At 40.6% G+C, this 12,074-nt stretch overlaps 1 protein-coding gene across 1 annotated transcript in view; it reads left to right on the plus strand.

Moving 5' to 3' along the window:
• The window catches only part of DMD (dystrophin), a 1,907,270-nt gene that overhangs the window by 1,881,773 nt on the left and 13,423 nt on the right, over positions 1–12,074 (plus strand). The window contains exon 76 of the mRNA XM_084843968.1: positions 4,082–4,174. Coding sequence (XP_084700094.1) covers positions 4,082–4,174 — 93 coding nt within the window. The remainder of the gene's footprint in view (positions 1–4,081; positions 4,175–12,074) is intronic.

Genomic DNA, 12,074 nt, shown 5'->3' on the forward strand with positions numbered 1-12,074 from the left:
TGTTCCCTGCTGCACCATAACCATTCAAGTGCAGGAGCCCTCCTGTAACCCTGAAAAAGAAAAACTGTTGAATACCTGGAAGGTTACCCCCACACCTGCACTGTATGCCCAGGTGGATCTTTCATTTACACAGTTCTGTCGCTGTTGTTGTGAAGGCTACGAACTCCCTTTTTTGATATGGGGGCACACATTCCTCAACTTAAAAAACAAAATGACAACCAAATACCACTACCTTTTCCCCCATCCCAATCTACAACCTTTTCACTACATGGAAATAACATATTGTGCTACAGAAATTGTATCATTATTAATGAAAAAGTTGCACTAAGAAAAATGGTTGTGTGTGTGAATCAGAGACAGAGTGAGCAGTGTTAGGAGTGACTGGGAAATCACACAAATGCTATTTTGGACAATTTTATGGTACTGAGCTGACATCACTGCAGTCGTATAAATAATTTGAAGAGATGCATCAAGGGAAGTGAAATGGAAAAGGAGTGGTCTGTTTGCTGGAAGCTAGGGTGGCAAAAGTTTGCCACAGGGAGAAGACTCTCTGGGACATGAGCTGAGTGGTTTGAGAGGATGCTTGCTGAACTGTGAGGGAGACAGCCCCAGCTGATGTACTGGAATGCCTATAAGAAGCAGAGGGCAAACTGACAACATAGCAGGGTGAAAGGAAGGGCCCTTATATAGAATCTCGGTAAAAAATTCTCACATACCTGCAGTAATTATCTACACACCTGGTCCAAAATGTGGCTTTTTCTGCTGTTCCGCCTATGGATACCAATGTAGAGTCCCTCAGGGGGATGTCACACAGGGTGATCTTATGGAGTCTCATGTAAGAACAGGAAATCCATGCCCTAGTAACCTCCTCATTGAACTACACAGTGCCTTGTATGTGGGGCTGTTTTTCAAAATGGACCAGAAATATCACTTGTTTTTATTCTTGTGAGCTTTCCTGAGAACTTTGTTATATGGCAGCCTATAAATACTCTAAATAAAAAAATATTTTTTAAGAGTGCAACATGTGATGGCCATCAAGTTGGATGGCTTTAAAAGGGGATTAGACAAATTCATGGAGGATAAGGCTATCAATGGCTACTAGTCATGATGGCTATATATTCATTCCAGTATGATGCAGTACCAGTTGCTGGGAAACATGAGTGGGGAGTGGGGATATTTGAACTTACAGCCTACTGTGGACTTTCCATAGGTATCTATTTGGCCACTTTCGGTACAGAATGCTGGACTAATGGGCTGTTGATATGATCCAGCATAGCTCTTCTTATATTCTCAAAGGGAACTAAGCAAGATTTTACTGACAATGCTAATCCCACCTGGTGACTCATTTATAAGCATTTTAATTATCCTATATAATGGTTAGCAATGTCATCATCATTGTCATCATCATCATCATAGCAGCAGCATGATAGGTAAATTAAATAGCTATGTTAGATGTTTTATAAACAATATATATTGTAAACTGCCCCAAGGACTCTATTAATTGGACAGAAATGTGATACATTATATATCTATATTTATATATGAGGATTTGTGAGTGAAAAACAATATAGCTGGGAAGACAGCAATACTTGCTATAGTGGGGAGAGCGGTAGCAATAATTGCAAGGAAAGATCTCAGAGGGTGTATCAGCCTAACCAGCCTTCCAAAACATCTGGAGGGCACCAGGTTGCAGGAAGGTTGGCCGAAGCTGATAAAATAAACTCTGTGCCACTTGAGGATACCTGAGCCTCTAGTGTCAAAGCTGGATCAAGGAGTACTTCCAAATTTTGCATCTGATTTTCTAAAGGGAATGCAACCACATCTAAGACAGACTGAATCTTCTTTCCCACAGTACATTTTATTAGCACTAAGCTTCAATTTTTTAGCCCTCTTCTAGCCCATGACCAAATTCCATCACAAATTTAACTCTTCTACCACCTCACTGATTCACGTGTCAAGGAAAAATAGAGTTGAATGTCAACAGCATATTGATGGCACTTAATCCCAAATCTCTAGATTAACTCTTCCAGTAGCTCCATAGCTGTTAAACAGCATGGGAGATAAGATGGAACCCTATGGACCCAATAATACAAGTCCCATATTTCTTAATAATAGTCCCACAAAGCTTCACTTTGCTACTGCCCCTGAAACAGGAGTAGAACACAGTATCACTGTGCTAAAAAGCTCTGAAAAAGCTCTACTCAATGACATTCTGAGGATGGAACAGTGGTGGTGAAGTACTGTTTCTTCATCACTGCCATCACCGCCAACAAACAAGCCTGATAATTAGCTCTCAGTTATGTTCAAGCATTTACTGTTCACCGCATTCGAATACCACCCAATAACAAAATGTTCTCTGGGTGGCTTCCAATAAGAGAAAAGTAATTACATGCAAAAAATAAAGCCAATAAAAATAAGTTCTAAGATAATAAACCAATGTAACAGAAAATTCACAATAGCACTGCAATTCTCACAGATTTTTAAACTTCCAGAACAACATAGTATCATAAACTATGTTAATGCTAAAAAACCTGAGAAAATAAAAAGTTATTTCCTTGCACCAAAAAGACAAAAGTGTCTCTGGGGAGGGTGTTCCATAACTGGGGTACCACAAGTGAAAAGGCCCTCTCCCTGGGAAACACCAGCTACACCTCATGGGAGGGGGGGACATGTGGTGAAGGGCCTCCAAAAATTATCCTAACGTCCGAGTAGGTATAGATAGAAGATGGCAATCCTTCAGTTAACCTGGTCCCAAGCTGTTTAGGGCATTTCTGCTCATTTGGGGGCTTGCCCCCAGAAGTGCTACATTGTGGACGTCAGTGGTAGGGGCTCGTTGGGCTGCCCGCCCACACACCAGGATTGGTGGACCTGGCCGCCCGTGCAAGGCACAATTGGAAGGCACAGTTGGATCCTGCCATAAGATTGCTTTTCCTTCATGCCACCAGAAATTGCCCAAAAGGACCAAAAAAAGGCAAGAATACACAAATTTATCCAGTCTATATGATGAGCTGCTACACATGAGTGCCTCAGAATATGGAGACAGCCACCACAAGGAATTAGTTAAAGTGACATCTACTGGCTTTCCACTGGATCTAACCAGTTAATTTTTGTATTTTGAATTAATTCTTGTTTTTGGATTGGCTGTCTGGTATTAAATCAGGTTGAGTGTAAAAGTTAAGGAATAGCTACAGAGCAAAGATTACTTTAAGTCTTACCAGTAATTCAATAATATGGGACTTGTGAAATGCAATAGGTTTGCCAGGTTCCTTCTCTCTTACTAAAACAAACATTATTATTATTATTATTATTATTATTATTATTATTAATATAGCACTCTCAGTATGCATATTAATCTAAAAGCTTGGAACAGTAGCAGTGCTACAATTCTACAGGAAAAACCCTCTGTGGCATCTGAACTCTCCATTTATATGCTGCTTTTGTCACTGGGTCATAGGACTTATTCAAAAGAAGAAGTGCATTGTGCCATGTTAAACTTTCCAAAATGCCCTTCAGAGTACAAATGAATCTGTCTGCAGCTTTTATCTGATACAATTAAATGGTCAAAATTATTAATACTAATATAGCTGTGTATTTGTCGGCTCTGCTTTGCTAGAAAACATATTTCCGGTCTTGCCACATCACCATTGGAATGCCGCTCACAACACAAAAACTGGTTGTAGTAATGGGAACTTCTCATTCATTCTAGCAATTACTTATACAGTTTCTTTTAGTATAGACACTTACGACTTCTGAAATAATTTATTTTACCTTCACAGGCCTATATTCATAAATGGATGAAGCTAGATAATTTAGAAAAAGATGAGGGGAACCTATGTGTGTCTGCATATATATTAAAACTTCTGTTAAATTATTAGCCAGGAAGGTTTATTTTTTTAAAAAAAGATTTAAATAGGATGAATTAAGTACACATTGACTGCAATTCTGCAAACTGATGCTTGCATAAGTCTCAAGTGAATAGTTCAGGGTCACAGAATTGCAACCAGTGGCACTATTTATGTAGGAGGTGCTTTCTTATCGCTCCTATTAAAAAGCACTGTACTTCTGTTTGGGTTTTGTTTAGGTGAGGATGATCTGCTCAGTCCTCCCCAGGACACAAGCACAGGGTTAGAAGAGGTCATGGAACAGCTCAACAATTCTTTCCCAAGTACAAGAGGTAAGCTTCAGTTCTCAGAAGCAGAGATCAGCAGTTAAATTATATGTAGTACAGCTTCCTTGCAGATAAATATTATGCTCAAAAACAATGCATAGGTGAATGGTATGAGTATAAGAAAAAAGAGCATAATGCCGAAATATTTCTAAAACCTGTATCCATGATCATTTTGATTTAGCTGCAAAAAGTTCATGCTAGGAAATTCTTCATAGTAGAGACAGAATAAGAATATTCTCCATATATATTAACAGTTACAATACCATTGCTCTGATCCAGAGCTGTGTCTGTGCTTGGATGTGCAGGAAGATCTCTTGTGCTTGTAGGGGGGATGCATTCATTTCAGTGAAAGTGGCCAATCTGCACATGCAAAGGAGCTCCTGATTTCAAAAGACATTTTTAGCTTGGGACATTCATATCTCAAGATAGGCTCTCCCCTACCCTGCCACTTCCTTCCTTCACCCATTTTTTTGTTTTGTTATAATGCTTGCATCTGAGTTCTCTTCCATTTTCAAATCTATAAATGAATACACACACGCGCACTGAGCAGAATGTAACCCAAAGCCATTACAGCCAAACATCAGGGAGAACAGTATGTTTATTCATTTCATTGGACTAGGCAAGGGTTTAGCGTACAGTATATCAATTGGAACCTCTTCAGCATTTATTTTTATAACATTTTCTTTCTTTGTCAAAGCTGAGTACAGATAGTGTTTGAATAATGTTTCCAAGAAATGTTTAGTGCTCAAGAAAAGGTCATTGCTGAATCCAGCTACATTATACTACATTATAGCAGGGTGGGCAGATCTACTGGTAGATCTCTGGGTAACTTGTAAATCTTTCCTGAAACAAAGAAAAGTTGGGGGTGGGGATGGCAGGGAGATGACCAGGAATGGATTTTTGTGTAAAAAAAACTAAGAGCTCAAAAGTAATGGAATGAATGGCTGACAAGCAGCTGCATGGCCAAGTGTGGCCTGTTTCCTGGGTACCCCATGACCAATCAAGCAGAGAAAAGGCCTGGAGGTGGTTCTGAATGTTACATTTGCATTTAGTAATGCACCACACACTGAGAGACAGTGTGGTGTAGTGGTGAGAGTGTTGGACTGGGAGCCGGGAGATCTGGGTTCTAGTCCCCACTCGGCCATGGAAGCTCACTGGGTGACTTTGGGCCAGTCACAGACTCTCAGCCCAACCTACCTCACAGGGTTCTTGTGAGGATAAAATGGAGAGGAGGATAATGTAAGCCACCCTGGGTTCCTTTCAAGAGGAAAAAGGTGGGATATAAATGCAATAAATGAAATAAATGAATTGGTAGTTGTTCACTGGAACCCCCAACATGAGGTCCAAAGAGGTATACATGCGAGTGAAGGAGGCCATCATTAGGCTGAGGAAACAAAATAAACCCATCAAAGAGATAGCAAAAACAGTGGGAGTGGCTAACACAACAGTTTGGAACATCCTGAAAAAGAAGGAATTAACTGGCAAGCTCAGCAACAGCAAAAGGCCTAGCAGACCACAGAAGACAACTAAAGTGGATGACCGCAGAATTCTGCTCATGGGGAAGAGGAACCCTTTCACAACATCTAGCCAGGGCAAGAATGCTCTTGCGGAGGTAGGCATGCCATTGTCAACATCTACAGTCAAGAGACAACTTTTTGAATGTAAATACAGAGGCTTCACAACAAGGTGCAAACTATTGTGAACGCTCAAAAACCAAAAGGCCAGATTAGCCTTTGCCAGCAAACACCTAAAAAAGCCTGCCCAGTTCTGGAATAAGATTCTTTGGACTGATGAGACCAAGATTAACTTGTACCAGAATGATGGGAAGAGAAAAGTATGGAGAAGGAAAGGAACAGCTCATGATCCAAAGCATACCACATCCTCTGTCAAACATGGTGGAGGCAGTGTTATGGCATGGGCATGTATGGCTGCCAATGGAACCGGGTCACTGGTGTTTATTGATGACCTGACTGCTGATAAAAGCAGCAGGATGAATTCTGAAGTGTATAGGGCTATACTTTCCGCTCAGATTCAGCCGAATGCTGCCAAACTGATAGGACACCGCTTCATATTGCAGATGGAGAATGACCTCAAACATACTGCAAAAGCTACCCAAGAGTTTCTCCAGGCAAAGAAGTGGGAGGTTCTTCAATGGCCAAGTCAGTCACCTGATCTCAACCCAATAGAGCATGCTTTTCACTTACTGAAGACAGGACTGAAGGCAGAAAGACCCACAAACAAGCAGCAGCTGAAGGCAGCTGCAGTAAGGGCCTGGCAAAGCATCTCGAGGGAGGAAACTCAGCATTGGGTCATGTCCACTGATTCCAGACTTCAGGCAGTCATTGACTGCAAAGAATTTTCATCCAGGTATTAAAGGCGATCCTGAAGTTTGAAATGATGTTGGTTTGTTCCATTACTTATGAGCCACCAACGATGGCCACACCTGGCCATGCAGCTGCTTGTCAGCCATTCGTTCCATTACTTATGAGCCACCAACGATGGGGGGGGGTGTATGCCACTGGCTGTCCTTCCTGAATGGTTAGTGCCCCACTTTTGTCAAACGCCTTGAATTACAGCTGAAAGTCCTGACTTCGCTCCCATCTGGGTGTGTTTCCTTTCAACTTCAGCGTGGTGGTGTATGGAGGCCAACTGCCAAAACAGTTATCCTTCTTCCAATATTTCTGTCCCTGACTGTATATTTACTTTTACAGACATATGGGATTACAACTAGAAAATGTATGTGAAACATGATGATGATTTTGATGTGAAAAATCTTCACCACATTTTTCACAGACCACTGTGTGAATATATATGTAGCTAATATGAAGGGATTCTGTGGACTTTCCCAATTTTTTTTTTTTTAGTAAAAAGGGATACTGTTCTATTATGGTGCTCCATTTCCAAAATAGCGAAAAGTCTTATAGCACAAGTTTTGAGTCCACTTTATCAGATGCATGAAGTATTAACAGTTTTATATATACACATAGATTTAGAGGGGAGAAATTGTAAAAAGATAAATTGAGATGAAATGCATAAAGTACAGTATGTGACAATTTCATTAAATTTGGATAAATCTGCAGCTTATAAAGATGGATCAGTGAGAGAACTTGCTATTGTAGGCTAAGTAACTGGAAGCCAGCTGGCCCAAAGTTCCTAGTATGATACAGGTTGGGGGGGGGGGGGGGAGTTTCCAGTACAAAAAAATCAGAAAATAATCTCTGATAGATTCAACCTCAGAAGGGTGATGGATTGATGATTAATTGCAACACATTTAAATATAATAAACATGACTGCATCAAGTTTTTATACTCTTTATTTACCCATAGTTTACCATTTTCTTTTGAGAAGATATAATGCACCATGTAGGCAACTTTAGCATACCTTTGACCTAAGGAAGCAGATCTTTTGGAGGAAAAATAGCTGATGTCGTTACACTTTCTCTTTGTTTTAACTTTCAAAACTGCTAAGAATGCTTAAATGTTATAAAAGGATCTCTGCATTCACTCCAAAGCTGAAGGTTGGTGTTGAAACCATTTGACTTCTATCAGTGGGAATTTCTGCTAAGTAACTGATGATTCCTGTCCTTAAGGAATTTCCTTTTTCTTATATTCTGTACAGTTTCCATCCACATTCCCTTTAGCCTGCTGCTCAAAGCAAATTTATAGTGGCTGCAGCTGCTTCTCACAGCTGTTGTGCTAACTCAAAACAGATGTCAAAGCAAGTAATCTGACATTTGGTGGAAATGTAGTATTAAATACCACTTCAGTGGTTTATTAAACCCTGCAAGACAATAGGTCACAGTAAATTGCTTTCACGCTATACTTGTGGACAAATTGCTAACTTTTCTGGGAGTTTTGTACATATCCAGTGGAGATCTTGTTCATTTTGGCAAAGAAATAACAATGAAATGTAAACTCAAAAATCCTATTTTGACTAAGCTGTGAGATATGTACAAAACATATGGTGATATCCTTAGGACAAACAAGCAACTTATTGGCCCCAATTCAGAGGAGGTTAAGCACATCGAAGTCATGTTGAAATCAACATGACTAAAGTTGGCTACGACTACCGTGCCCCATTGATTTTAATAGGCATGATTAGTTGAGGTCACAATTCTGGGGACTGATGTATTGTGATTATGGAGTTTTGGGATCTCTCATGTCATAATACTGCCTCACAGTTTTTAAAATTTTAGACTGGGATAAATTTGACAGGTCAATATTTCCATCACAGGGCTTACTGAGTAATCTGAGCTTGATCAGAATCTGATCTTTCATACATCAATTGAGCCACAATTTGATTTTTCTTCACCTGGTTTTAACTTGGCAGGACCCGATATGTATTTGTTGTCCTTACGGTTAACAGAATGTCCCAAGAAGGTCTTCCCGTCAAGACTAATGGAGTGGCTGTTCCATTAAAATATACAATTATTATTTTGATCCAAGTCCACATAAGTGCTGAATCCGTTGCACTGCTGAAATGAGAGTGCAGAACTGGAGCTATTTTATTTTTCTCGGGGTAGAATATACTTGTAGTGAGCCTTAAGTAAATTTTCTTAAAAAAACAACAACTGTGGTCCTCCTTGTATAGTACAGAGGGAGGAACATCGGAGCCAATAGATTGTGTATTCACATTTCACTATGTCCAGATGTTACAGAATAGTGTACAGATCTATAAATACATGAGAGGTGTGTTTAGGAGCACTTTCCACAGTTTCTGTCCTTAATTCTTCTCTTGATGTCTACAGGAATTCCTTAAAACTGCAGTCCCACATGAAAATAAAGTATCACATCCAATATCCCATCTTCCAACAAGGAAAATGAACAACTATGATTTAACTAACTCCAGTGCTAGTCACTATTAAGCCACCATTAGTGGAAAAGTAGGATCACAACGTGCAAAATAATCCCTTTAACAAGGACAGAGTAATTGTGTCCATTTTTTAAAGACAAGGATAAATTAGGGACTCAGCTCCTCAATAACTCTTGAGAATCTGCTCAATAGTTTCTAGGCATGTGTGTCAAACTGCAATGATAAGACTCAACTGACCACTACAGTAAAATTGCTTAGCGAAAGTATGTAGGGGCGATTTTGTTCGCCCTCTGAATGGAATCCACCATTCTGCGACTTGGCCACTTCTTTTTCACACATTCAAGTTCATGTCAAACACAGTAAGGATTGAATGATGGTGAAATTTCCCCCACTATATATGTACAGTGGGTTAGATCCAGACTACAGTTAGTCATACTTTAATCCCATTGATTTCAGTGGAAATAAATGGTGACTAATTTAGCCTGATCCAACCCACTGTGTCCAGCCAAAATCAGATTCTCTTTGCATATTATTCTCATTCTTACTTTGACACTGAGAATATTTCAAAGTATTGTTTTTGATCATGCAACAGTGCTAAGTTGGATCATTATTAGCAGTAGCAAACAGGACACTATCAGAGCTCTTCAGTACTATAGGTAGAATCCCATGTTAGTCCTACATAGTGTAAACTCATTGAAATGAATGAGACTTAAGTTAGCCAGAACTAACTTGAGTCCCATTCATTTCATAGAATGATAGAATAGTAGGGTTGGAAGGGGCCTGTAAGACCATCGAGTCCAACCCCCTGCTCAGTGCAGGAATCCAAGTCAGAGCATCCCTGACAGATGGCTGTCCACCCTCGCCTTGAACGCCTCCAGCGTGGGAGAGCCCACTGCCCCCCTAGGTAATTGGTTCCATTGTCATATTGCTCTGACAGAAAGTTTTTCCTGATGTTCAGCCGGAATCTGGCTTCCTGTAACTTGAACCCAATATTCCATGTCCTGCACTCTGGGATGATCGAGAAGAGATCCTGGCCTTCCTCCCTGTGCCAACCTTGCAAATACTTGAACAGTGCTATCATATCTCCCCTCAGTCTTCTCTTCTCAAGGCTAAACATGCCCAGTTCTTTCAGTCTCTCTTCATAGGGCTTTGTTTCCAGTCCCCTGATCATCTTTGTGGCCCGCCTCTGAACCCCCTCCAGCTTGTCTGCATCCTTCTTAAAGTGTGGTGCCCAGAACTGGACACAGTACTCCAGATGAGGCCTAACCAGTGCTGAGTAGAGGGGAACTAGTACTTCCCAGGATTTGGAAGCTATGCTTCTCTTAATGCAGCCCAAAAGAGCATTGGCCTTTTTTGCAGCTACATCACATTGTTGGCTCATATTCAGCTTGTGATCTACAACAATCCCAAGATCCTTCTCCTTGTAGTGTTGTTGAGCCACGTATCCCCCATCTTGTAACTGTGCATTTGGTTTCTTTTTCCTAGATGCAGAACTTGGCATTTATCCCTATTAAATGTCATTCTGTTGTTTTCTGCCCAGCACTCCAGTCTATCAAGATCACTTTGAATTTTGTTTCTGTCTTCCAAGGTATTAGCTATCCTGCCCAATTTTGTGTCATCTGCAAATTTGATAAGGATTCCCTGCACCTCCTCCTCCAAGTCATTTATAAAAATGTTGAAGAGCACTGGGCCCAGGACTGAGCCCTGCGGTACCCCACTCGTTACCTCTCCCCAGTTTGAGAAGGTCCGATTGATAAGCACTCTTTGAGTCCAATTCTGTAGCCAACTGTGGATCCACCAGATCGTTGTTTCATCTAGCCCACTTTGAGCTAATTTGCTCATCAGGATATCATGGGGCACTTGGTTGAGAGCTTTGCTGAAGTCAAGGTATATTATTTCAACAGGCCAATTGTATGTTGGACTAATATTGGATTCTACCCTATGGATAATAACACATTTTAGCACAAAGGCTGGATACTAAATCAATCCATACTGAGCAAATGTATTCAGAGTATCTATTATCACCCTTTTCTAAGTAAAAAGTTGATCAGTAAATGTATTAACTCCCTCTACATTTTATTATTACGCTTAGCTGGGTGACCTGCGATTGACATTCTATGCACTTAAATGAACTGTAACAACTCAGTTATCTTTTTTTAATGTATGTTTTGAATTCAGTTCCACAATGAACACTGAAGTACTTCTGTATTTGTGTTTTCCCTCCTTTTCTTTCTGATACTTCTGTTACTAAAGGAAGAAATATCCCTGGAAAGCCAGTGAGAGAGGTTAGTGAGTCTGATGCCCACTGCAATAGCTTCTTGTTTGCCACACCCTTCTTTTTGCCTGGCATTTGTGGCACAGCATGTGTGTTGCTAGGTACATTTCACAGGTGTGCTCTAATATGTAATACCTCTCAACTTTCAGACTGCATCAAGACATCAGAAATAGCAAGAATGCACAATTTTTCATTAGGCCCTTACAAAAGATGTTAATTTGGGAAAGCAAGAATTCAGATGAAAAGGTTGCCATAAAATCTTTTTTTATGGTTCATAAAGTGTGAAATCATAATCTGGCTTTAGCCTGTGCCATGAAACCATATGAAATTCTTAGCTGCAGATATTTATAGGAAAATAACAAATTGTGCTCTTTTAGAAGAGAGGGTTGAGAGGTATAAACAACATATTCCTTAAGCTTGCCAATTCAGCATTGCACCAACCAGATCGTCACTAATACCCAGGGGCTCCACTATGTTGCATTAAAGTACATATGAAAGCCAGTGTGGTCTCATGGATAAATTTCACCAGCACCCCCAGCTGAGAAAGGACTCTGAAGGTAGACTATAAATGAGCTTTATTGCCGTGCGTCCTACCTTCCTGTGCCTGCTTCAGAGAGACTTTCTGGGGCAAGAAAACACTGCCTCTTCACAGGACCGGACCCCTGACTTTGCACTCCCTCCAAGAGACCCTCTGTCGGCCACAAGAATTGCATCAGCTCCTGTGGGCTGGTGCATAAAAAGCTGAGCAACCTAGGGTGGGCCCACCACTGAAGGGGAGGCATCAAAGAGGGTTTCCCTTTTGGGGGAGTCACTTTGGAG

The sequence above is a fragment of the Heloderma suspectum genome, chromosome 3, assembly GCF_057233095.1.
Source record: "Heloderma suspectum isolate Gila_16-S chromosome 3, 16-S_ref, whole genome shotgun sequence".
In the NCBI taxonomy this organism is placed as follows: Eukaryota; Metazoa; Chordata; class Lepidosauria; order Squamata; family Helodermatidae; genus Heloderma; species Heloderma suspectum.